The sequence below is a fragment of the Cnephaeus nilssonii genome, assembly GCF_951640355.1.
Source record: "Cnephaeus nilssonii genome assembly, chromosome: 20".
Taxonomy (NCBI): domain Eukaryota; kingdom Metazoa; phylum Chordata; class Mammalia; order Chiroptera; family Vespertilionidae; genus Cnephaeus; species Cnephaeus nilssonii.
Genome location: NC_137091.1, coordinates 38,498,593 through 38,526,517, shown reverse-complemented (window position 1 = coordinate 38,526,517; position 27,925 = coordinate 38,498,593). Strand labels below are relative to the sequence as shown.

General features: G+C 46.2%; 1 protein-coding gene across 1 annotated transcript; it reads left to right on the top strand.

Moving 5' to 3' along the window:
- Nucleotides 1-91: 91 nt before the first annotated feature.
- LOC307116036 (cytochrome P450 2B11-like) lies at nt 92-13,357 on the top strand (the record flags this gene model as incomplete). The annotated part of the gene is made up of 9 exons (XM_079799657.1): nt 92-262; nt 3,565-3,727; nt 3,890-4,039; nt 6,509-6,669; nt 7,244-7,420; nt 7,983-8,124; nt 9,855-10,042; nt 10,211-10,352; nt 13,072-13,357. The coding sequence occupies 9 exons, from the start codon at nt 92-94 to the stop codon at nt 13,251-13,253; spliced, it is 1,476 nt and encodes a 491-aa protein (XP_079655783.1). The 3' UTR covers nt 13,254-13,357.
- Nucleotides 13,358-27,925: the final 14,568 nt, after the last annotated feature.

The following is a 27,925-nucleotide window of genomic DNA, read 5'->3' as shown; positions in this document are numbered from 1 at the left end:
ATGAAGTTACACAACTGGGTGGGGAGGCAGGATCAGGATAAAAGGCCCGAGTGGAGACTGCAGTGGGCTGGAAGGCAGTCAGATTGGGACCATGGAGCTCAGTGTCCTCCTCCTCCTTGCTCTCGTCACAGGACTCGTGATTCTCCTGGCCAGGGGCCACCCAAAGGCACGTGGCCACCTTCCGCCAGGCCCCCGTCCCCTGCCCTTCTTCGGGAACCTTCTGCAGATGGACAGAGGAGGCCTACTCAAATCCTTCCAGAGGGTGAGGTGCAGGTGGACGGGTTGGAGAGGGGCTTCCCGTCTCCGTATTGGGGATCACTTACTAGAGGGAGTAAGGATCCTACCAGGCTCAGGGGTGGGGAGTGTGAGGTTGGTGAGTAAGAGGCAGGCAGCTGAAGCATGGTAGATGGTGGTCAGAGAGGTCTTGTTCACTGGGAATTGTGTGCCAGTCTCTGGAGTGGGCAAGTGGAGATGAAGAGGCATCTGGGTATGAGCCCTGGGTGTAGCATTTCCCATCTTTTGTCACCTTCTGCCAAGTTCCTGGGTGCCTGCCAACCCTCCCCCGCCCAATGAGAGAGAAAAGGGGGCAGTGTCATTAGTCAAATAGGTTTCTCCTCTGTCGACGAAAGAAAAGGAAAGACTGGTCCATATCAGCACCAGGACAGGGGAGGAGGAAGGGAGCAGGAGGCCAGGCACAGAGGGCTTACCAATAATGCACATGAATGTGCTATGCCTAACAGCTGACACTATGGAGGATGTACTGGGCTCTGCATCACTGCTTCCCAGGCATGACTTTGTGTTTTGTATCTATTTAGTTATTAGTAATGTAATCTGCCCCATGAACCCACCTCCCAACGGGAGAGCAGGAGCACTGACAGTGACTTCCAGCTGCCTCCTGCCTTATAGTCCGTCTCCCATGCACCCCCCTGCCCGCGTGCCACACCCCCCCCTCCGCCCCCAGCACGGTGACCACACTCCTGAATCTTGGGCTTGTCATTAGCTTTGCTTTTAACAGAGGGAGTTTGATCACATATGTGGAAGCCCCAAGTATGTGTGATTTAGTCCTCATTGTCTTCAATGTACCACAGAGTAGCATGCTTTCCCATAAATTCCTGGACTTCGTTTCTTCATTCAGAATGATGTGGCTGGGGTTTGCCTATCTTGTTGTGGAAACTCACCAGGTCTCACTTACAACGATCCTGTGGGCTAGGTGAGGTGCTAACCCATCTTAGCGATGAGGACAGCGAGGCTTGGCTTGGGGAAGGCACTGTCCACAGCCACACAGCTGGGCTTCACAGAGGGGAAGCTTGGGTCCAGCAGGGAGGGCCCTCATCTCAGTGCCCTCAGAGGCTGAAGCTGTGAACAGTTTGGAAATCACTAAATTTCTTGAGAATCTCATTAAACCTTTAGGCTCCCTCCCAATATCCACACACATCATTGCAAACATTTTGAGAGTTGCAGATCCCCGAAGCTCTTACATGGACCTTCCAAGGATCCTCTAGGTGTTCATGATCCTCGTGGAGAGAGAGAGAATGAGCCAGTGGGTGCCATGATGGGACGGGTTGGGGAAGGTGGCACTGCTCCTCCTCCCTTCCCCTACATGTGCCCAAGTCCTTCTGGAGTCAGGCTTGGACTCATGTTCCAGATTCAACTGTTACTCATTGAGTCTCAGTTTCCTCTTCTGTACAACGATACAGTGACAATAAAAATGTGTCCCTCGTAAAACGGTGAGGATGAGATGGGGTATTGCATAGAGCCTGGTGTATAGTAAATGCTCATTAAATGGCAGCTCCTTTGATCCACTCATTTATTTATTCACCCTTTAAATAGTAGATTCCTGGGCACCTTCTGTGTGCCAGGGGATGTTCTAGGTGTAGCCCTGGACAGAGCATACAAACAAGGAAATCGACACATAAGGTAGACAAGAGCTATGATTAAAACTACTTTAGACTGAGTTGTGAGGAAAAGGCTCAATCCTGCTTTGTTTCTGGGCAGAGACACAGAAAGAGGCAGGAAGAGGCATCAGAGAGAGGCAGGTGCCAGAACCCTGAAGAATGAGCAAGTTCAGCATCTTGAGGGACAACGTGGAGGTGGGATCTGAGTGAGCAAGGGGCCAGTGGGGGGAGAAGCAGAGGGGTGAGGAGGCTATGTGGACCATGGAGGAGACTTCAGCTTTTATTCTCAATGAGGTGGGAGCACTGGAGGAGTTGGAGCAGGTCAGTGATATTAATTTACATTTTAATAGGATTACTCTGGCATCAGGGTAGGGAGGGATAGGTGATGAAATGATTGTAGATGGGAAAAGAGTGGGAGTAGAGAGACCAGTGAGGAGGTTTTGCAGAGATCAGTGTGAGATATTTTTCATAAAAATCACAAAAACTTAAACTTTTACAATTGTAAGTCAACTTTTTTTTTTAATGTATTTTTATTGATTTCAGAGAGGAAGGGAGAGGGGGAGAGAGATAGAAACATCAATGATGAGAGAGTCATTGATTGGTTGCTTCCTGCGTGCCCCCTACTGGAGATCAAGCTCACAACTCAGGCATGTGCCCTTGACCAGAATCAAACCTGGGACCCTTCAGTTCACAAGCTAATGCTCTAGCCACTGAGCCAAACCGGCTAGGGCTGTAAGTCAACTTTTTACTGTTTAACATCACCCTAAGCAGTGCACAAATCATAAGTGTTCAGCTCGGTGAATTTTCTCAAAAACACTCACACAATATGTGTGCAGATAAGTAACAACATGGATCATCCCCAGATACCCTACTCACATCCCCATCCAGTCTCTACCTTCCCATTATCCTGAGACCAAGGTTCATGTTATCTGTTTTTCAACTTCATATAAATAGAATTATCATGTATAGACTCTTTTGTGTCTAATTTTGCTCAGCATTATGCCTGTGAGGTTCATTCATGTTGTTGGGTGTTGCAGTAGTATGTTCCTTTCACTGCTGTTTAGCATTCCATGGTATGGACCCATATGGATGGTGATGAGCATTGTATTAATAAGGTTTCAGTCTCCTTGTCCTGTATTTCGGTGAACACCAAGTACACATTTTGGGACATGTACCTGAAATTCAGTTGATGAGTCACGGAGTATACATGTGAATGTTCAGCTTCAGTAAATACCACTGAGCAGTTTCCAAAGTGGCTGTACTGATGTTATGATTTTTTCAGGTCTCATGATCAGCACCAGAAGGCCATCACTTTCTCTTCCTGTCTATCATAGGGCTGTTCAGGGTATTTCTCTGGGGAAATTGTCAGGATGCAGACAGCAGGTTGAAGTGGGTCACAAAAGGATGATCCTTTAGTTGTGATGCCAGGGAAATCTGGCCAGACTTAAGGTTATGGGCAGGGGTGATATTAGAGATATTTAACCACCTATGCTACTTGGGGCATCAATCAATCACGCAGTCCCTGGCTAGGTCATGAGTTACTCTGTTAGTTGCTGGATCCTGGGAAGGAGAAAGGCAAAGTCAGATGGAGGGTTTTGGGGTGTCAGCTAATTACCAATCTACATGTGTTTTAATGGCTTAACCCTGTTGGTGTGGATATGCTTGGCAGCTCCGAGACAAATACGGGGATGTCTTCACCGTGTACCTGGGGCCTAGGCCTGTGGTCATACTATATGGGACAGAGGCCATCCGGGAGGCCCTGGTGGACCAAGCTGAGGCCTTTTCTGGCCGGGGGAAAATCGCTGTTGTTGATCAAGTCTTTCAAGGATATGGTAAGGGCCTGAAAGGCACCAGGGGGAAAGGGTGGGGGTGCGGGGGAGGGCAAGGAATGGAGGATGGGGATTGCCAGCTGAATCTGGTAAGGCGGAATAAGGGTGGAGAGGGACCCAGAATCTCCTTCCAACTTCCTCTGCAACCCATGCCTGCCTCCACAGGTGTGGTGTTTGCCAACGGGGAACGTTGGAAGGCTCTTCGGCGATTTTCTCTGGCCACCATGAGGGACTTCGGGATGGGCAAGCGGAGTGTGGAGGAGCGGATTCAGGAGGAGGCACAGTGTCTGGTGGAGGAGCTTCGGAAATCCCAGGGTGAGCCTGGGGGATGGTAAGGAAAGACAGACGGTGTAATAGAGAGGATCAGGGTACACGGCAACAGAAAGGCAGGGGTGTAACTGGGCAGAGAAAGAGAAGTAGAGATAAAGAAAGACAGAGCTAGATAGACCATCAGACAGAGGGACAGGGACACAGGAAGGGACACGGAGATGAGTAGGAGAGGGACAAGGGAACCAGAAGAGATTGTGGGATGTATACTAACTCAAGGACACACACACACACACACACACACACACACACACACACACGCACACACACACAATATTTTCATTGATTTCAAGAGAGGAAGGGAGAGGAGAGGAAGGGAGAAGGAGAGAGAGAGAAAAAGAATCATTGATTGGCTGTCATCTACACGCCCTCTACTGGGGATTGAGCCCGAAACCTGGGCATGTCCCCAGATCTGGAATTGAACTATTACCTCCCAGTTCATAGGTCAACACTCAACCACTGAACAACACCAGCCAGGCCATATACTTAGATATTAGGCCTTTTCTGGCTATTTACTTGTGTTCAAGGAAAACTATTCATGGATTAATTGTATCTATCAAAGGCAAAACAGGACTTAAATAAAGGAAAGCAAAGAGAGGAAAGGAAGAACTTCAGACATTGGAAAACAATGGACTGTTTTCCTTTTCTTTTTAAAAAAAATATATTTTATTGACTTTTTTTTAAAATGCATTTTTATTGAAGTCAGAGAGGAAGGGAAAGGGAGAGAGAGATAGAAACATCAAAGATGAGAATCAATGATTAGCTGCCTCCTACACACCCCTCACCGGGGATCAAGCCTGCAACCCGGGCATGTGCCCTTGACTGGAATCGAACCCATGACCCTTGAGTCCACAGGCCAAAGCTCTATCCACTGAGCCAAACCGGCGAGGGCTTTATTGACTTTTTTACAGAGAGGAAGGGAGACGGGCAGAGAGCTAGAAACATTGATGAGAGAGAAACATCGATTCAGCTGCCTCCTGCACACTCACCACTGGGGATGTGCCCGCAACCAAGGTACATGCCCTTGACTGGAATCGAACCGGGGACCCCTCAGTCCGCAGGACAACGCTCCATCCACTGAGCCACACCGGTTAGGGCTGTTTTCCTTTTCTTGAGTGAACTGCTGACAAACTGGCAGTGAGGGCAGCGGGGTGGGCTATCAGAGAAGCACTTCCGGTTGTTTTTAGATTCCCCCTAAAACTGATGTTTATAAGATATAAAGGTAGCAGGGTCCTTTCTCAAGAGATTGAAAGATATAAGCATAGAGGTTTGGAGGGAGACACAGAGGCAGAGACACAGGAACAATAAAGGGAAAGAGACAGAGGGACTAAAAGAAAGACAGGAGGAAACAGACTGAGGCAGACAGAGAAGGTGACAGAGACAGAGATGGAGGGACCAAGTCAAAGAGAGACACACAGACAGAGTGAGTGGAAGAGACTCCTTGAGGCAAAAAGAAAAAGGCAGAGAAAGTGAGAGAGACAGACAGGCTCAGTAAAGGGTCTGCAGAGGAACAAGAGAAGATGGACAGGTGAGACCCACAGAGAAGACGGCACCAACCGGATGACCTGACGATCTGTGATCTGTCGTTCCTGGGCTCACAGCCCACCCTCCCTTCCCCAGGGCTAGCCTAGCCTATGCAGACATCAGTTAACAAGTGTAGAACAATTTCCTGAAGACCAGAGACCCCTAGAGGTGAACCAAGGAAGTAAGGGGAGAGACAGAAAGGGGCAGGGAGAACAGAGCTTTTAAATTTGTACAGGCAATTGATTGAACACCTGCATTGCACTCCCTCTGGCCCTGGGACTTAGTTGTACCTGCTCCCCCAGTCAGAACTGGGGCCTGAGAGGGGACCAACCACACAGCCTCTGTAGCTGGGCTGCCTGGGTCTGAATCCTGGCCCCCGTGATGAGTCGCTGGGTAACCCGGGTCACATTACTGAACTTCTCTGTTTGCCCATCTGTCAAATGGAGATAATAACAGAACTACACCTTCCTTACAGGGTTGAGGTGAGAATTAAATAAAATAGCACTGGCCAGTGCTCAATGGTTAGAGCATCGACCCTCATACTGAAGGGTCTCAGGTTCCATTCCTGATCAAGTTCCATTCCTGGTCTCAGGTTCCATTCCAAACCTCGGTTGCAGGGCATGTGTGGGAGGCAACCAATCTGTCTCTTTCATATGGATGTTCCTCTCTCCCCCTTCCCCTCCTCCATCCCCTCTACTCTCTATAAAAATAAAGTCAATGGAAAAAAATATCCTCAGGTGACAATAAAAAGTAATAAAATAATAGACTAGGGCCTGGCATATCATATGGGCTAGTGAGTGGTAGCTGTTATTATTCCTATTTTCTTTATCATTACTGAGCAATGAAGGACAGTTACACAGAGATGGGGCAGCTGCCAAGTGCTCCCCAGATATTTGAGTCTGTGTCCCTTGACCAGCCACTTCCTCCTCCTAGGAGCCCTCCAGGACCCCACCTCCATCTTTCACTCCATCACTGCCAACATCATCTGCTCCATTGTCTTTGGAAAACGCTTTGCCTACAGAGACCCTGATTTTCTGAGGCTTCTGGACATATTCTACCAGACCTTCACACTCATCAGCTCCTTCTCCAGCCAGGTCAGGGAGAGGGTGAGGGAGGGTGGGGAGGAGGTGGACATCCAGGAAAGGGGAAAGTGGTGATCTGCTTTGGGGCCCCAGAAATACAGCTTAAGGTTGGAAGATGTGCAGGACAACAGGGAGAGACAGGGCCACAGACACCTGGAGGGAGAGAGAGATGGTGAAATAAGGACTGAGATGAAGAGAAAGAAAGAGGAGTAATGGAGGAGGCAGAAACAGAGAGTCAGAGAATTAGAGGGAGGGGAAAGAGAGAAGAAAGAGAAAACAAGACAAAAAAGAGCAAAGATAAAGAGATCCTGAGAGGCAGAGTTGACAAGAATAAGAGAGAGAGAGAGAGAGAGAGAGAGAGAGAGAGAGAGAGAGAGAGAGAGAGAGAGAAAAAAGAAGAAGGAGGAGGACGAGGACAAGGAGGAGGACAAGGACGAGGACAAGGAGGAGGACGAGGAGGAGGACGACGAGGAGGAGGAAAGAGATTCCCCTCTACCAGAGGTTTTAGGGCCCAGGAGGGTTGTCTCTTCCTCTGACCCACTAGCTCAGCCCCAGGAGGACCTTACAGCCCCATTGTCTCCCACAGGTGTTTGAGCTCTTCTCTGACTTCTTGAAGTACTTTCCTGGCGTACACAGGCAAATCTACAGAAACATGCAGGAAGTCAAAGACTTCATTGGCCACAGCGTGGAGAAGCACAGGGAGACCCTGGACCCCGACGCCCCCCGGGACTTCATTGATACCTACCTGCTCCGCATGGACAAAGTGAGGTTTGAGAGAGGGGAATGAAAGGGGAGGGGAGGGAGGAAAAGATGGGGGGCAGTGAGAAGAAGGGAGGGGAATGAGGAGGATGGAAGAACAGAGGATGCAGAGGGGATATTAGGAAAATGTAGGAGGGATGAAAAAAGGAGAAACTAGGGAGGAGGCAGAGAGGGATGGATAGAGAGAGGGAGGGGAGAAGAGAGAGGGAGGCAGAGAGAGAGAGAGAGAGAGAGAGAGAGAGAGAGAGAGAGAGATCAGAGAAATAAAGGACAAGGGACAAACAATAGGGCAATAGCTGAAAAGACCCACAGAGGCAGAAAGAGGCTGGGAGAGGAAGTGAGACAAGCACACCAAAGAGATGTTGCGATGGATTGAAACAGAGCCAGAGCGAAGAGAGACAGAGATAGGGATGTATGGGTGGACATGAAGAGGACAGAGAAAAGTAAAATGGACCAGATGGTGTGAGAGACCCAGAAACGGGGGGGGGGGGGGGGACCCTGATACGTGCATGCAGCAAGGTTCCAGCCTCTCCTGATTCCAATGAACCCCGCCCCTCTGGACCCAGGAGAAGTCCCACCCAAACAGCGAGTTCCACCACCAGAACCTCCTCAACACCGTGCTCTCTCTCTTCTTTGCTGGCACGGAGACCACCAGCACCACTCTCCGCTATGGATTCCTGCTAATGCTCAAATATCCCCACATTGCAGGTAGGCAGGGTGGGGGCAGCCAATCTGGGTAGTCCTCCGATCCCCTTTTGGCTATAGAAGTGGGGTAGTGCCTAAATGAGAGAGGCAGCATTCCCCTCTGAAATCAGGAACACTGCAGGTTTGAATGAGCTGCCAACTAAGCCAGCCCTGTTGGATGGATGGATGAAGAATCTGTCAATCTGTTCTCCTGTTTTCATTGATCTTTTAAAAATTCACTCATCCATCCACACATCCATCCATCCATCCACCCATCCATTCATCTGTCTGTGCTTTAGTTGGTCTGTATGCTCAGATTCCTTTATCTATGATTTGCCCAAGAACATACTTTATTTGAATTAATTGATTCACCTGTTGGTCCTTTGATACAAGGGTAATTGAGTGAACTATGTGTCGTGATTCATTGGCTCACTCATTCATTCATGCATGCATCCATCTGTCCTTCTATGAACTAGGTTTCATTCCTTAATCCTTCCATCAGTCAGTCTTTCAATTCATTCTTAACTCTTCTACCCCTTCATTTATTAATTGCACAATTAATTCACTGATTCATCTTTCATTTATTCATCTGTCATCAAACTATCATCCATTTATTACTTTTCCTACTAATTTATTCATTCACTTATTCCTCCATAAATCTAGCCATCCATTTATTCAGGTAATTTATTGGTTAATTAGGTTTATTTATTTATTTGTCTATTGGTAATTATTCATCTATTGGTTGATAAGTAAATACATGCATGCATTAAATAATTTCTTCCATCCATCAGTCTTTTTATTTATGAATTGGTTGATTGATATATTCATTTATTTACCCAATTATTCATGGGTTAATCTATTGATCTATTTCATTGTCATATTCCTGAGGACCTAGCACAGTGTCTCATTTACAATACACACAATAAATATTAGTTCATTTCCCACTCATCTCAGAGAAGAAATTTTGACAGGTACATAACCTCAAGTTCTCAATCTGATATGTGATGTGTGTGTGTGTGTGGGTGTGTGTGCACACACATGTGCATGTGTGTTTCCCCGTGCATGTGGGGAAAAGAATCTATAACATTCATTAGATTTCAAAAAGTGAGAATTCTTCTAGCTTCCTCGTTGCTCCCCCACCCCAAGCTGATTGTTTTGAGGAGTGTCAATGATTTAATACTTTACTGTAAATTTTTAAAAAATTATTATTATTATTTTATTTATTTCAGAGAGGAAGGGAGAGGGAGAGAGAGATAGAGACATCAATGATGAGATAGAATCATTGATTGGCTGCTTCTTGCACACCCCCTACTGGGGATCGAACCTGCAACCCAGGCATGTGCCCTTGACAGGAATTAAACCAGCGTCAGTCCACAGGCCAATGCTCTATCTACTGAGCCAAATCAGCTAGGGGCTATGATTGGCCCATAGAAAGCAGTGTCCCTACTGAAATGTCCATTATTATTATTATTATTATTATTATTATCATCATCATCATCATCAAATACACTTTTATTGATTTGAGAGAGGACGGGAGAGGGAGAGAGAGAGAAACATCAATGATGAGAGAGAATCATTGATCAGCTGCCTCCTGCACTGCACACCTCTCACTGGAGATCGAGCCTGCAACTGGGCATATGCTCTAATCAGGAATTGAACCATGACCCCCTGGTTGATAGGTCAATGCTCAACCACTGAGCTATGCCAGCCGGGCTGAAATGCTCCTTTAAAAAAAGGTTTACTCTTCTATGCAGAGAAAGTCCACAAGGAGATTGATCAAGTGATTGGCTCACATCGCCCTCCAGCCCTTGATGACCGGGCCAAAATGCCATACACTGACGCAGTCATCCACGAGATTCAGAGATTCGGAGATCTGATCCCTATTGGTGTGCCCCACGTGGTCATCAAAGACACTAACTTCCGAGGGTACATCATCCCAAAGGTGAGGCTAGCCAGACAACCACATCTCTCCTGTGTGGGATCCTGGTTTCTCTTAATCTCCAAACTTGACCTCTTGTTTTATCACTGGGGCTTCTTGTTTCATGCTGTGTTTCAGGGTGGGGTGGGGAAGGGAATGGAAATGTTTTTTTATCTTGTGATCATTTCTCAGGACACTGAAGTATATCCCATCCTGCACTCGGCTCTCTTTGACTCACGTTACTTTGACACACCAGACACCTTCAACCCTAACCACTTTCTGGATGCCAATGGGGCACTTACGAAGAATGAAGCTTTTATGCCCTTCTCCGTAGGTAAGCTGGATTCACACTTGCTTCCCAGACACCGGAGTGCAGGTGTCTTCACCTCCTTGAGACATCAAGGAGAGGCTTTGTTTATTGAGTAGTTAGTACATGCCAGCTGCTTTACCTTCATTATCCCATCCCATATTCACTACAACCCTAGAAGAGGTTTAAAAGGTGAGATCACAGCCCAGTGGCACACGTTGGAATGCTGGACCTTGGGAAGGTATGTTAACCTCTCTATACCTCTTATACAAGGAGATATCTGTTGAGCAGCATACTCTGAGCCCAGTGCTTTACTAGGGACTGAAGATGATGCATCAGACAAGTCACGTAGACAGAGAAACAGTATCTGTCAGGATGTGAAGACAGAAAACAAAACAAAACAGTTAGCTGCCATGGGCAGAAAGAAAGACAAGCTTAGCCAAAGAGGTGTTAGAGACAAATGTCTACTGAAGGGTCCAGAGGACAGCCCCAAGGATGGAAGGACAGAGTGGGAGGGAGATAACAGGCTCTTCTAGAATGAGGTCGGTCATGGAGCCAGTTACAGGAGAAGAACCATGCCAGAGCCCTGCCCTGCAGATTTTTTGCTCACGTGTCCTAACTTCTAGGTGTGCCAAAAAATGCGAACCCTTCCCCAGATACCTCCACACAGGCACAATGTCCAACGACTTGAAAGGTTTAGGAAATGCCTGGAAACCCAATCATTGAAATGGCCTTTCCAAGTGGTCAGCTTGCAGATTAGGAACCAATGAAGTAATGGAGGAGACTCTCAGTGTCTGCCTGACCTTTCTGGCTCCCTTTGCCCTCATTTCTCTCCAAGCCAGTGGTTTATAACCTACTAGAGGCCCAGTGCATGAAATTTGTGCATGGGAGGGGGGCTGCTCCCCTCAGCCCCACATGCACCCTCCAATCTGGGACCACTGGCTCCTAACTGCTCACCTGCCTGCCTGCCTGGTTGCCCCTAACTGTCCCCCCTCCCGCTGGCCTGGTCACCCCTAACTGTCCCCCCCCACCAGTCTGGTCACCCCTCACTGCCCCCCTCTGCTGTCCTGGTAGCCCCTCAGTGCTCCACCCTGCCAGCCTGGTTGCCCCCAACTGCCCCCTCTGCCGGCCTGATCACCCCACGCAGCCTGCTGCTCAATCGTTTGGTCACCACTTGCTAACCCCCCTGCCAGCCGGGTCGCCCCACGCAGCCTGCTGCTCGGTCATCTGTTCGGTTGCGATGGTTGATTAGGCTTTTATATATATAGACTGGGGGGGGGGGGATGTACACCTCTGAGAATCTGATGGAAGCCATACACCCACCTCACATACATAAATCCCATTCACAAGTTTATGTACAATATGGGTTTGTTTTTTTCTTAACACTGAGATAAGAAACAAAACAGAGATAAGAAAGGAAACAGAAACATACTCAAAGAAACAAAGAACAAACTGATGGTTACCAGAGGCAAGGAGGCTTGGGGGACTGGGTGAAAGGTGAAGGGAGTTAGAAGTACAAATTGGTAGTTACAGAACATTCATGGCGATGTAAAGTACGGTTTATGGAATATAGTCAATAATATTGAAATACCTATGTATGGTGTCAGATGTATGGTAGACTCATAGGTGGATCACCTTGTATTTTATATATATATATATGTCTAACCACTGTGCTGTACACTTGAAACTAATATAAAATAATATTGAATGCCAAGTGTAAATGAAAATAACCCAGAGATAGAAAATCACATGCAGTGCCAGACATTCACCCCACAGTCTCCATCACACATACCTGAAAAAACACACCAAGTATGATCTATACATATAGGATCCTTAGTGTGGACCAGAAGTTCTTTGAATAATTCTTTCATTTTGTTAATCCTCACCTGAGATTTTTTCCATTGATTTTTAGAGAGAGTGCAAGGGAGTGGGGGAGGGGGAGAGAGAGAGAGAGAAATATCAATGTGAAAGAGACACATCGGTTGGTCGCCTCCCGCACGTGCCCTGACTGGGGCTGAGGATTGAACCTGCAACCCAGGTTTATGCCCATGACAAGGAATAGAATCCTTGACCCTCAGTGTACAGGCCAACACTCTAATCACCAAGCCATACAAGCCAGAGCTTTTCTAAGAATTTTTACAAATATTAACAATTCTCCAAATGTTGTCGGAACTATGTCCACATCTATACATGTGGAGGTGCGTATGCACACACACAACCACACACACATACACACATCCAACCCAATGATAGTTTTTAGACTCTGTGAGGCCAACCGAACCTTTGGAAATCTAACAGAAGCTATAATCTCCCCTGGAAAGATATACATCAAAGATCTGCACCCGGTTTTAGAGGTTTGGGGACACCCTAAAAGTACACCCTGAGTTACAAGTGAAAGGCTAGTCCCATCCAAACCAGTTGCAATAGACACAGGTGTCTGGACTTTGGGCAAAGAATATGCATCCGGCCCAGCCGGCAGTTGAGCGTTGACCTATGAACCAAGAGGTCACGGTTCGATTCCTGCTCAGGGCACATGCCCAGGTGGTGGGCTTGATCCCAGTAGGGACCGTGCAGGAGGCAGCTGATCAATGATTCCCTCTCATCATTTATGTTTCTATCTCCTTCTACCTCCCCCTTCCTCTATTTGAAATCAATAAAAATATATTTAAAAACACACACACACACACACCCCAAAAAGAATATGCACGCACACCAGATCCACATTGTTGATCTTCTGTGCCCACAGGAAAGCGCATTTGTCTTGGCGAAGGTATCGCCCGTGCGGAATTATTCCTCTTCTTCACCACCATCCTCCAGAATTTCTCCGTGGCCAGTCCCGTGGCCCCTGAGGACATTGACCTTACACCCCGGGAGTGTGGAGTGGGCAAGCTGCCCCCAGTGTACCAGATCCGATTCCTGTCCCGCTGAGGACAGGAAGGAAGGAGAACAAAGGATCCCAGGGTCACGAAGTATTCCCACCTCTGCAGGGATGTTGCCTGACTCTACCCATGTTCTGCATCTGAGAGATCTGCTACAAGCCAGTCTCCTTCTTCCTCCTTGGTTGCCACTCCACGAGCAAGTCCATTCTGCAGTCTGCCCCCTTCCATCATGCTGCAGCTCTTCCAAAGACCCAAGGAGGTGTTCTCCTTTCCTCTGTTAATAGAATTCCAGAAGGGGTGTATATATAGAAATTGGAGGCTGAAAGGGAACACTCAGCTGAGGATCTCTCCACAGTTCTGCCCCACAGGCCACTGCTTACCCGGAGTGACTTCTCCCTTCCTTAGAACAACCACAGCCTCCATTTAACAACTCCTTGTGCTCCGTGATCTGTATGTACATAATCTTGCTTGAATACTATTCCCAGTAGCCCCATGTGGTGGGTACAATAATCATGTCTATTGTACAGATGAGTACACAGAGGCGGGGCAATGGCATCAGTTGTCTGAGGTCACATGGTTAGTGAGTGCAGGCGCAAGATTCACACTCAGTCCCTGTAGCTCTAGAACTCAAACTCTTTATCAAAGCTCCTCCCACACATATATTTTTAAATTAATCTAAAACTCAGAGAAAAAAAATAAGCTATTTTTACTAGTGTAATTTAGTGCTTTTTGGATTTGCCTCTTCTACATAATTCATTTAATGAAATCATATATGTGACCTTTTGTGAATGGCTTCTTTCTTTTTTTTTTAATTTAATAAATCTTTATTGTTCAGATTATTACAATTGTTTCTCCTTCCCCCCCCCCCCGCCCCCATAGCTCCCCTCCACCCGGTTCTCACACCATCCTCTGCCCTTACCTCCCCCACACTGTCCTCATCCATAGGTGTACGATTTTTGTCTAGTCTCTTCCCGTACTCCCCACACCCCTTTCCCCCTGAGAATTGTCAGTCCACTCCCTTTCTATATCCCTGATTCTATTATATTCACCAGTTTATCCTGTTCCTCAGATTTTTAATTCACTTGATTTTTAGATTCACTTGTTGATAGATATGTATTTGTTGTTCATAATTTTTATCTTTACCTTTTTCTTCTTCCTCCTCTTCTTAAAGAATACCTTTCAGCATTTCATATAATACTGGTTTGGCGGTGATGAACTCCTTTAGCTTTTTCTTATCTGTGAAGCTCTTTATCTGACCTTCAATTCTGAATGATAGCTTTGCTGGGTAGAGTAATGTTGGTTGTAGGTTCTTGCTATTCATCACTTTGAATATTTCTTGCCACTCCCTCTGGCCTGCATAGTTTCTGTTGAGAAATCAGCTGACAATCGTATGGGTGCTCCCTTGTAGGTAACTAACTGTTTTTCTCTTGCTGCTTTTAATATTCTCTCTTTGTCTTTTGCCCTTGGCATTTTAATTATAATGTGTCTTGGTGTGGTCCTCTTTGGATTCCTTTTGTTTGGGGTTCTGTGCACTTCCTGGACTTGTAAGTCTATTTCTTTCACCAGGTGGGGGAAGTTTTCTGTCATTATTTCTTCAAGTAGGTTTTTAGTATCTTGCTCTCTCTCTTCTTCTGCTACCCCCATAATTCTGATGTTGGTACGCTTGAAGTTGTCCCAGAGGCTTCTTACACTATCTTCAATTTTTTGGATTCTTTTTTCTTTTTGCTTTCCCAGTTGAGTGTTTTTTGCTTCTTTGTATTTCAAATCTTTGACTTGATTCTTGCGTTCCTCTAGTCTGCTGTTGGGTCTCTGTATAATATTTTTTTATTTCAGTCAGTGTATGTTTAATTTCTAGTCGGTCCTTTTTCATATCCTTGAGGGTCTCGTTAAATTTATCGGCCTTTTCTAGGAAATTCTTGAAAAACCTTATAACCATGGTTTTGAAATCTATATCTAGTCATTTGTTTTCCTCCATTTCTTTCGTTTGTGATCTGTTTCTTTGTCTCAGCATTTTCACTGCTTCCCTGAGTCAGTAGGGTGGCTTTGTGTGCTAGGTGTCCTATATGGCCCAGTGGACACTCTTGGTGCACCCCCTTGTGGACTGTGTGTACAGCCTTGTTGTAGTTAAGTTGTTGGTGTCACTGGGAAGAATTGACCTCCAGGCCAATTGGCTGTGAGGACCCTCTGTGTCTATAATGGAAGAACTGCTGTGCTGGAGACATGCTTCTGGGGCAGGACTTGTTTCAGTGGGGCTTTGGTGCTCATTGAGTCTGCCTCTTGAATGTGTCACTTATGGATGTGAGTAGTTGAAATCTGGTGTCATCTAACACTGACCACTAGATACACTAGCTTCTGGATCTCCAATGGGGTGCAGGTCAGCTACTGTCTGAGACCACTCAGCAGGAGCTACAGTGAGAACTACAGTTTTCTCCTCTTTGCTTGGGGTTTGGGGGTTTTGGAGCTGTCTGACCAGAGCTGCAGTTTGTTAGGTTAAGCTGCAATAGGGCAAGCCATTTATATGCAAAAGCCACTGCGTGGAGCTTGGGTGGGTTTGTAGATTGTGTGGGGCGGGGGTCTCAGGGAGTCACTAGGCTAGGGCGTGGCAAACAGCAATGGCTGCCAGTCAGCCGTCTCTGCCTTTCCGCGTTTCCAAGTCCCAGTGTCCCATGCCCCAGCGCTATAAACAATGATTGATGGGCGCACCTCTGCAAGAAAGTCACCCTCACTTTCCAACCTGATGGCAGACAGTCCACCTTTTCCCCGTAGGAGTTTGGGTCCCCAGCATCTCCCTAGAAACTGGAGTTCAGAGTAATCAAGAGCTTGTCTCCCTTCGGGTTGAAAAAAGCAGGGCACCCAGTTGCCCACCACCAGCTCGATTTGCACGCCTCCGTACCTCAGCTTTTCAGTGCTTGTGCATGTCTCAATGCTCTTTTCTCTTTCCTTCTAGTTGTAGAACTTCCACTCAGCCAGCTTTCCCGTGGTTCTGGGTGATAGACGTTTTGTCTTTTAGTTGTAGTTTTGAAATTGTTGTGCAAGGCAGCAGTTTAGGTGTTTACCTATGCCACCATCTTGGTTTCCACCAGTGGAAAGTCTTGGAAGATTCTTAGGCGATGCTCTCTGACCACCATGAGGGACTTTGGGACGAGGAAGCAGAGCATTGAGAAGCTAATTCAGGATGAGACTCAGTGTCTGTTGGAGGAGTTGTGGAAATCCCAGGGTAAGCACTGGTCAGGACAGGGGGTGGAGTGACAGACAGGGGTGGGTGATATGGGGACACAGAGGGAAGAGAGAACATGACTGATGGAGAAGGATCCAGACACAGCCACAGAGAGGTGCAGGAACAGGTTTAGAGACAGAGAAAGAGAAAAAGAATGAGAAAGACAAAGAGAGACAGAGACTGGGAAGGAGAGAGGGAGAGTAAGAGAAAGCAGAGGAGAGAGAAAGAAAGTAGAAGAAAGAAAACCTGGGTATGCTGAGAAAGATCAATCTAGAATCAGACACTGCAAGGAAAAGCCCTAGAAAGAAAAAGGTAAAGATAGAAATCAAGTCTGGGACACTCAGTGTCAGTGAGGCCAAGGACAAGGAACGCTGGAGGCACTGAAAAGAGAAATCATGGAGAAGGGTCTCAAAGGAGAGTCAGAGACAAGACCAGAGACAGACACAGAAAGTCAGATGAAAGACCAAGAAAAACAAGGGTCACAGAGGGAAAATTCTTAGAAAAGAAGCTGAGATGTAGAGGCCAGTAGAAGACAGGCTGGACCAGAGAAATAGAAAAAAAAACAAAACACAAAAAACAACAACAACAATCACACATACTAAGAGAGTACCAGCCAGGCCAGAGCCACCCAGAAGGGAACCACTCATGACAGATCTCTCATCCCAAGGGCCCTATCTGGATCCCAGCTCCCTCTTTAACTCCATCATAGCCAACATCATCTGCTCCATTGTCTTTGTTTTTATATGAAAATCCTTACTGTTGATGCATGTATGAGTGCTTATCATCAAATCAGAGTGTGCAGTAACCCCCCCTCCCCCTCCAGTAGCTCCATCGTTTTTGGAGAGTGCTTTAATTACCAGGACCCTAGATTCTTACAGCTGCTAAATGTACTGAGTGAAGTCTTCACCACTATCAGCTCTTTGTACAGCCAGGTAAGGCCAAAGATTCCCTGGTGGCCAGGAATTGAGGTGAGTGGACCTTGGCAAGGGATCCGATGCTTTCTGTCCTGAGCAGCAAAACAAGACTGCATCAGAGGTCGGTTTTCTGTGCACACACTTCACCCCCTGCACCCTGCCAGGTGAGGCATTGAGTCTGACGGGATAGCAATCAGGCCTTCTACCAGGGTAGACTCTGAAAGAGGAAATCTCAGCAACTGTAAGAGTGACTGGGGAAGGGTAGAGCTATTTCCACAGCAGGGTATTGTCTCTTCAGCTGGGAGGCACATTCCCCAAGCCCACGGGGTGAGAGGTGCCCTTCAGATGCAGCTGTGTGTGCAGTGCACGCCTGCAACACCCACAGCACCAGCCTAGAGACTAGCACAGGTTCTGGCTTTCCTGGAGATGTTGACATTTTTCTCTGGCATCTTGAAACACTTCCCTGGCACCCCACTCGCTTGTCTAGTCTCATTCAAAAAGTGGACGATTTTGTCACTGAGGTCATTGCAGTGCACCGGAAAACGCTGGACCCCAGTGCCCCAGAGGACGTCATTGATTCTGTCCTGCTCCTCATGGACAAGGCAAGGACTCTGCTGGATTGGGTGTGGGTGGGCAGGAAAGAGAGTGATGGACACACTGCTGACACTGAGCTTGTGTGTTACAGTATGATGTTTGTGTTTTTTTTAATTGAAATACTCCCCTAATATTTGTAAGAAAGCCACTGCTCACCCAATCCTCTGCTCCCCACACCCCATTTTTTCTTGAGCCTCTCTAGATTTCCCTCCATGAATGCCTGTGAAGAGGTAGCAACTAAAGAATTAACATCTCGCCGAAACCGGTTTGGCTCAGTGGATAGAGCGTCGGCCTGCGGACTGAAGGGTCCCAGGTTCGATTCCGGTCAAGGGCATGTACCTTGGTTGCGGGCACATCTGTGCAGGAGGCAGCTGATCGATGTTTCTCTCCCATCAATGTTTCTGACTATCTCTCTCCCTTCCTCTCTGTAAAAAATCAATAAAATATATTTTAAAAAAAAAAGAATTAACATCTGGCCCAGCAAAGACCTTTAAGACTCTGATCTCCCACCCTCATTTTGATTGGTCAGAGACCCATTTGTGTTTTTGTCTTTTTAATCCTCACTTGAGGATATTTTTCCCATTGCTTTTTTTTTTTTTTTTTTTTTTTTTTTTTTTTTTTTTTCAGAGAGAGAGAGTGGAGGGAAAGGAGAAGGGATGGGGAGAGAGAAAGAAACATTGATTGGTTGCCTCCCACACTTTCCTTGACCAGGGCTGGGGATCGAGACTGCAACCAAGGTACATGCCCTTAACTGGGAATCGAACCTGAGACCCTTCGGTCCTTGGGCCGACATATTAACCACTGAGCAAACTGGCCAGGGCCCCATTTGTGTTTTGATTGGTCAGAGGCCCATCTCTCTTTGATTGTTCATAGACCTACATTTGTTCTGATTGGTTTGAGGCCCATGTCAGTTCTGATTATTTGGAGGCAGGTGTTCTTCTAATTGGTCTAATGCCAGACAGGTTATTAAATATTTTCAATATCACCCATATAATGATAGCTGCAAGGGCCAGTCAGGAGAGCAAAGATACCCAAGGACAGAGAAGATAATAACAACAACAAAATACTAATCCCTAACATTTATTGAGGGGCGACCAAACGACCAAACAGCAGGCTGTGTGGGGTGATCGGGCTGGCGGGGGAGAGGGCAGTTGGGGGCAATCAGGCCAGCATGCAGAGGCAATTAGGGGTGATCAGTCCAGCAGGAGGGCAGTTAGGGGTGACCAGGCCAGCAGGGGGGGCAGTGAGGGGTAATCAGGCCAGCAGGCAGAGGCAGTTAGGGGTGATCAGGCTGGCAGGGGGCCAGTTAGGGGCAATCAGGCAGTCAGACAGATGAGTGGTTAGGAGCCAGCAGTCCAGGATTGTGAGAGGGATGTCTGACTGCCGGTTTAGGCCCTGTGGGATTGGGCCTAAACGGCAGTCAGACATCCCCTGAGTGGTCCCGGATTGGAGAGGGTGCAGGCTGGGCTGAGGGGACCCTCCCCCCTCCCCTGCATGAATTTCATGCACCGGGCTTCTAGTTTTTTATAAATAGAATTATACAGTAAGTGACTTTGTGTCTGGCTTCTTTCACTTAGCATAATGTTTTCAAAGTTCATCCACAATCCGGCATGTGTCATTATTTCATTCATTTTATGGTTGAATAATATTCCATTGTATGTAAATACCATTTTTTTATCCCTTCATGAGTTGATTGACAGGTGGGTTGCTTCCACCTAGTGGCTATTGTGAATAGAACTGCCGTGAACATTTGTGTACAGGTGGCCCTGGTTTTGTTTTTCTCCTCTTCTTTATCAGGGTGATGGAAGGTGCTCTTCAGTCTCTTTCAGACCTGAGATTCTGGAAGGATGGGGCCAGACCACCCCTCTCAGATGCTCTTCACAGGCAGTTTAAAGAGTAAATGACAGGCCGAAACCGGTTTGGCTCAATGGATAGAGCGTCAGCCTGCGGACTTAAGGGTCCCGGGTTCGATTCCGGTCAAGGGCATGTGCCTTGGTTGTGGGCACATCCCCAGTAGGGGGTGTGCAAGAGGCAGCTGATCGATGTTCCTCTCTCATTGATGTTTCTAACTCTCTATCCCCCTCTCTTCCTCTCTGTAAAAAATCAATAAAATATATATATTTTTTTAAAACAAGAGTAAATGACAGAATTGATAAGGTGGCTAAACCAGTGGGACCAAGTATTATTTACCTGGCTGATAAGTAAATACATCCACTCTTCACATTGAGGCTCAGAACGGTGAAGTCACTGCTTTTAGGTCAGTGACTCAAATATGAGTTTGGTGACTTGCCAGGCTGAGCCCTTAGGCACAGGGCAGGAAGGTCGGGGTGCTACGGAGAGGGGCGGCTTTCCCATCAGCCCGTGCCTTGGTTTTTCTCCTGCCCGGTGCTGAGGGGCCCAACCAAGGCGTGTCTGGAGTGAGGTCGTTTCATGGTGAAGGGTGGGAGAGACGGATGGTTCCTGGAAGGAGGATGTGAAGATTGGGCTGCCAAACAGCCAAAGGAACCCCCTTCCCTCTCAGTTGCATCCTCTCGCCTATCCCCAGGCAGGTGCAGTGTGTGCTGTCTCCGTGTTCAGGAGAAGGGCGGCTGGGGCTGGGAAGGGAGGAGGGGCTTACTGCACTGTGTAAGAGACTTTGCCTCTTGTAAATAATTTACTATTATAAAGCATAAAGCAATTTATTGTTCCACATTATAAAGCACTTTGTAGTTTAAGAGCTCTTCAAAATTACACAACAATTCAATGTAGGCAGGTAGTTTCACAATTTATAAACTGTGTTGTCCTGAGCAAAAACCTTTTTCTGTTTGCATAGTATTCTGCAGTATAAAAGCTCCTTGTTGTTTATAGAACATTTTGTACAAAGATTTTTAGATGGTACACAGAATAAGCATTTATAATCACTTTGTGGCTTTTCACAACTTACAACACTTTTTGTTTCCAAACGCCTTAGCAGCATGCATTGTTATAAAGTAATTTCCCATATTACAAAAAACACACACATATTTTATTAAGTCCTTTCTAGTGTTCACAAAGAAGTTGCCATTCACAAGGTCTTTACTTCTCCCTACAGAAAGCATCAAAATAGAACAGTGCTTAGTGATGGCCTAAGTGTTTCCGAGCCACCTGACGGGAGTTGACAAAATGCCCAGGACTCATTTGATAACTGTTCACTGAGTGTCTACGGCGGGTCAGGCAGCATGCTGAGACTGGTAGTTATTTCCTCCCCCACTTGATGTCAGTTCCAATAGGGAGATGTCCTGCCCTATTGAAACTGACATCAAGTGGGGGAGAAAATAGCTAAACAAGATAATGGCAGACAGTGATAAGTGCCGTGGGGAGAGGACAGAGTGGCAATGATCCTATATAATAAAAGGCTAATATGCAAATCGACCCAACAACAGAACAACCAGTCACTATGACACTCACTGACCACCAGGGGGCAGACACTCAACACAGAAGCTGCCCCTGGTGGTCAGTGCGCTCCCATAGGGGGAGCACCACTCAGCCAGAAGCCAGGCTCATGGTGAGCGCAGCAGAGGTGGTGGGAGCCTCTCCCACCTCAGAGGCAGTGCTAAGGATGTCTGACTGCCAGCTTGGGGTGCAGGCCAGGCTGAGGAATGCCCCCCGCCTCCAGTGCATGAATCTCGTGCACCGGGCTTCTAGTAGTGAATACGAGAGATTGGGGAGCTAATTTAGAGCAAAGACTTTCATTCACAGGGCAATGTGAGAATACTTTCCCAAGCAATTGGCTATCTACAATGAAGTCATCACCACACTTGACTCTAACTTTGGGAGGTGAGTAAACATCATAAACGAGTATTGGTTCTAAAAGATGTTATCTAGTCCAACCCCACCTATCAGACATTAGGAGACTAAGGCCTAAGAAATGAGATAGATATTCAATGTCTCAAAGGAGATCAATGGACGGCCAAACTTGGAACTGAGGATTCTAGGCTCCTCCTGCTTGCCACATGCCATCACAATCCGTGTTCACAGAGAGGAATTGGAATTGGGGGTAGTATTGTGGGATGGAGCCCTTTACCTGCTGAATCTGATGCTAACTCCAGGTAGTTAGTCTCAGAATAGAATTGAATTGTAGGACACCTCAGTGGTTTCAGAGAATTGATGGCAAGGCAGACCCAGGGGCAATAAGAGTATTGAGGAAAAGATTACTGGGGAGAAAAAGGAGAGGAAGAGGGCTAAAGGAAATAAAGGACAAAAAATAGAATGAGACAAAGAAACACAAAAGATGATGAACGAATGATGAATGAATGACCTTTAATGTGCCAGGTAATGTTCTTATAGTAGGCGTATTCTTATACCTCACCTAGAGGGGGTCATATATATGGTGACAGAAGATTATTTGACTTTGGGTGGTGGGCACACAATGCCACATACAGATCATGATATTATAGAAATGTACACATGAAAGCTATATGATCTTATTAACCAATGTCACCCCAATAAATTTAATTTAAAAATAAAAGTATATCCTGTACTTGGATACAGGAAAATCTGTTATTAAAGACCTAAACCCAAATGAAAGCCTCAAGTCTTTCAACCTGGGACCCAAGCTGATGGGGAAGCAGCTCCCTGAGGCAAGTTCTTCTCATACTGATGACAGCAGCACAAAGAGCTACCCAAACTGGGCCACCAAATTTAGAGACTGTTTGCTTCCTGTTGGATAACAAGTCAAGTTGTCAAACCCAACATCAATGGGTCTGAGATACACAAAATGGGAGAAAATGTTTGCAAATCACATTGGAGAAAGGGCTAATATACAAAATATACACTTACACACCTTAACAGCAAAAAACAAATAATCCAATTAAAAATGGGCAGAGGATCTTAACAGACAGTTTTCTAAAGAAGACATACAGATGGCCAACAGGTGAAAAGGTGCTAAAAAATCACTAATTATAAGGAAAATACAAACCAAAACCACAATGAGATAACACCTCACACGAAAAGGTGCTAAAAAAAAAATCACCTTGAGATAACACAATGAGATAACAAAAAAAAACCACAATGAGATAACACCTCACATCTGTTAGTATAGCTATTATAAAAAAGTCAAGAAATAATACATGTTGACAGTGATGTGGACAAAAAGAAACCTTTGTGCACTGTTGGGAATGTAAATTGGTACAGCCACTCTGGAAAACAGGACAAAGCTACCTAAAAAAGTTAAAATCAGAACTACCATATCCAGCAATCCCTCCTTCGAGTATTTATCTGAAGAGAAAAAAATACTAACTAAAAATATATATATGCACCCCCTATGTTTACTAATCAACCTCAGTGTCTGTTGATGGATGAATGAATAAGGAAATTGTGGCATATATACAATGGAATATTATTCAGACCTAAAAAAGAATGAAAGATTGCCATTTGTGACAACATGGATGGATCCTGAGGGTATTATTCTAAGTGAAATAAGTGAACAGAGAAAGACAAATGCCACATGATCACACTTACATGTAGAATCTGAAAAACAAAAACAAAACCCAAACACATAGAAAGAGAGAAGATAGTGGTTGCCAGAGATGGGGATGGGGATAGCCAAAATGAGTGAAGGGGACCAAAAGGTACAAACTTCCAGTTATAAAGCAAATAAGTCATGAGGATATAATGTACAGCATGGTGACTACAGTCAATAATTCTGTATTGCATATTTGAAAGTTGCTAAGAGAAGTAAATCTTAAAAGTCCTCACCACAAGAAAAACATTAATTCTGCACTGTGTTTCATGAGGAATGTTAACTAGACTTATTATGGTGATCATTTTGCCATATATACTTATATCAAATCATTATGTTGTACATGTGAAACTCATATAATGTATGTTAACTGTACCTCAATGAAAAAATAATTTTGAAAAAAGGTTTGGGAGAGAATAAAGAAAGATAATTAGAAACAAAGGCACAGACAATGACACGAGGCCTTCATTGCTGGAGAATTGGTGACTTCCAGCGCTAGGAAGTAGGGAGGAATGAGAAGTAACTTTTATGGAGATAGGGTTTTCTTTAGGGGCAATGAAAATGCTTGGAACTAGATTGAGGTGGTGGTTGCACAATGTAGTGAATATATTGTGGACAAAAAAGGAGCCACATACTAAATCTGACAAGAGAAATTTTATTTCTCTTCCACATAAAGGACGTCTGGAGGTAGATATACCAGGGCTAGAATGAGAGCTCCATGAAACCTTCAAGGATGTAAGTGCCTTCTGTCTTTCTGCTCTGCCACTTTAAGCAAATGGCATTTATTTCTATGTTGTGCTTTTATCTACCTGGTTTCACTTCCCTGTATGGTCCTACGTTAGAATGACGATGGGCAAGATTTGTGAGGCAGAAGTGAAGCAGATGCCATTCTTCCTTTGTTTTTTAATTTTAAAAAAGTTTTCAACTTTAGTTGACATTTAATATTATATAAATTTCAGGTGTATAATATAGTGGTTAGACTTCTATATAACTTATCAAGTGATTTCCCCCTGTAAGTCTAGTTTCCAGCTAACATCATACATAGTTATTACAATTTCATTGACTACTAGAGGCCTGGTGCATGGATTCATGCACTGGTGGGGTCCCTCAGCCTGGCCTGTGCCTTCTTGCAATCCGGGATCCTTCGGGGGATGTTGGAGAGCCGGTTTTTGCTGATCCCCCCCAGGCCAGGCTGAGGGACCCCACCGGAGCACAAATCCTCTAGTATGCATATAAAATATTTGGTTAATCTCTTCCTGTCCTTCCCCCTCCCCCCTTTCCTCTTCCCTCTGAGATTCATCAGTCTGTTCCATGTTTCCATGCCTGTGGTTTCTGCTCCTGCATTGAGCATCTGTCCCCAGGTGGTCAGTGCTTGTCATAGCTACCAGTCAGCCGGTCAGCCTGTCGCTTAGGCTTTTATATATATAGACTAGTGGCCTGGTGCACAAAATTTGTGCACATTAAAAGGGAATAAATTAGAGGAAATATTTTTTTAATATATATTTTATTGATTTTTTACAGAGAGGAAAGGAGAGGGACAGAGAGCTAGAAACATCGATGAGAGAGAAACATCGACCAGCTGTCTCCTGCACACCCCCTACCGGGGATGTGCCCGCAACCAATGTACATGCCCTTGACCGGAATCGAACCTGGGACCTTTCAGTCCGCAGACCCATGCTCTATCCACTGAGCCAAACCGGTTTCGGCAAAAGGGAATAAATTAGAGGAAATATTTTAATATTGCTATTTGCCCTTTCTCTATAATAGAAGTGTCAGAGATTAAAGAAAATTAGTAAAATGTATATGAAAATCTCCATCCTGTCAGAGTCTGGGGCATGCTGGCAGGACCCAGAGTCAAGTCCCTGCCCACCCATGCGCACTTTGAAATCTCATGAGACCCAAACCCAGCCAGCTCCACCCCCATTGGGCAAGACCCAGACCCAGCTGGCCCCAGCCTGGTGCCAGGCGGGGAGGTGTGGCCTCAGGTCCCCCATCAAGCCCCGCCAGCTGGGGGTGTGGGCGTGGCCTGAGGTCCCCCGTCCTGGCCAGGCACCACGCAGTTCAGGTCCCTGCTGATTGGTCGTTAAGCGTCACAGTGTGATGACCATTTGCATATTAGCCTTTTATTATGATATTCCCTGTGCTGTAACACATAGTGACTATTCTGTAATACTTTTCTCCAAGGGTCGTTGGGAGATTGCCTGAATTAATACATGTCAGAAGCATGAAGTAGCTCATGGTCCATGGGGAGCATTATATGTGAGTTAATTCTCATTATTGATCAACAAAGTTTTAGTGAGCACACACTACATGCTAATGGATACCTAGGGGCTATAGCGAAGAACACAAAAATCAAGTCCCTCCCCTCGTGGAGTTTGTAAATTCTAGCAGGCAAGACAGACTAAAAGCAACCAGCATACTGAACAAATAAGGTAACCTCAGCTAGTGGTAGAGGCCATGAAGCAATTGAACAAGGAAATATGATGGCTACTGACTGATAGGGGTGTGGGCTGTTTCAGATTGGGTGGTCAGGGAGGCTTCTTTGAGGGGGTGACTTCTGAGAGCCAGCAATGGGTAGGTGTGGGGAGAAGCATTCCCACAGAGGGAACACCAAGGACCTGACACTCCAGGAGCCATTGGACAATGTCTCCTCCTGCCTAACTGACAGCCCGGTGAGGGCAGAGATTCTCGCTGATTTGCTCATTGTTGTGCTTATCTGCTTTGGTCCCTGTAGACCTTCCATCCCTCAGAGTGGTGCCAGCCTGGCACACAGAAGGGTTCATAATAACCATGTACAGAACAAGTAAGTGCTGTCCCTTCCAAGGATCCAAAATACTTGAACACAGTTTCTCTGGGTGGGCACGACCCAGCCCCACGTTGCACAATTGTTTCAGGGAGTTCATCGTCTCCTTTCAGCAATCTTTGGACTCTAGGCTAAGAACCCTCACTTCTCCAAATTTGGGGGCCACATTTCCAAAGTCCCCATCTCTCTCACTTGGAAGTGGAAGAGTTAAAATGACCGGTTGGAGCCTGGGAGTTGATTCCTGGCTCCTAGCGGGTGACCTTGAGATGTGACCCTGTCCTGAGGTAGGTATGTCCCAAAGGGACATCTGGATGCATTTATAAGGATGGGTGCTCTCCTAATGGAGCACAGGGCTAACTTCTGTACACATGGATGACCATTTTTGTGTAGCTAATGGCTGCTGTATGTTGGATTCTTTGGAAAGCAAATTCTGAGATGGGGTTTGGTGGCAGAATATTTCTTAGGGAGTGCTGTGGGGAGGAACAAACCCCTGTGGAAAGGAGAGGAAATTGAAGGAGTGGGCAGAGGGAAAAGTTAAGCTGTGGTGTTGTGAGATAATAGAAAATATATATGTTGGGTTTTGCCACTCTGTTCCTGCCACAGGCAGGAGTCCTAAATCCTTGCAATGTCCTAAGTGATAAGAATACTAGGAGTATCTATTGTTCTAAGATTTGGTCTCTGACCCCATCCTGGCTGGCTCCTGGATGGGGCTGGTCACCAGAAAGGCGAATCCATGCTTAGAGCTTGGGATTTTCAGCCCCTCCTTCCTTCTCCAGAGAGGGGAGGCGGCTGGAAACAGTTAACATTGACCATGCTCATGTGAGGAAGCCTCCATAACATAGTACGAGGTTTGGAGAGCTTACAGGTGGGCGAACATATCTACAGGAGGCTGACACAACTCGGGTCTATGGGGACAAAGCTCCTGTGCTCAGGATCCTCCCAGACCTCACCCTCTGTATCCCTTCATCTGTATCTTTTATCTTATCCCACATAATAAAGAGCTAATATGCTAATTAGACTGAACAGCGGAACAACCTTCCCGACAACCTTCCTGAACGACCAGTGGGCGGGGCCACGACCTTCCTGAACAACCAGTGAGCTGGGCCACGGGACCGCGAGGCAGCTGGGGTTGTGGAGGACCAAGCCCCTTGCATGAATTTCATGCATTGGGCCTCTAGTTTTTTAATAAACTGGTAAAGTGTTTCCCTGAGTTCTGTGAGCCGCTCTAGCAATTTAATCAAACCTGAGGAGGTATTTGTGAAAGCCTCTAATTAGCAGCCAAATGAGACAGAAGTTGTGGATAACCTGGGGACCTACTACTTGCTACTGGCAACTGAAGTGGCAGCAGGGGGCAGACTTGTGGAAATCTGACACTATTTCTAGGTAGATAGTGTCAGAATTCAGTTAAATTGAAGGAGTCTGAAGTCAGTGTGGTACTTCTAGAACATTTCAGAAGAACAAAGATTCTGACCTCTCTCCTGGGCACATCCTGCCTGCTGGCTGCAGTGTATGGAGGCCCCTGACCTTCCAGCACCCCCTTCACCTCCCAACCAGCCTGTGCAGTTGCAACCCTCCTCCTGTTACCGGACATGAGACCTGGCCCTGAGCAGGTCTGTCTATAGTGTTTGAGTTCTTGACTTCGTGCAGAAAAGATTTCACAACACGAGTCCAGGTGATTTTGAGAGGATTTTTATTTATTATTTTTTTAAAAATA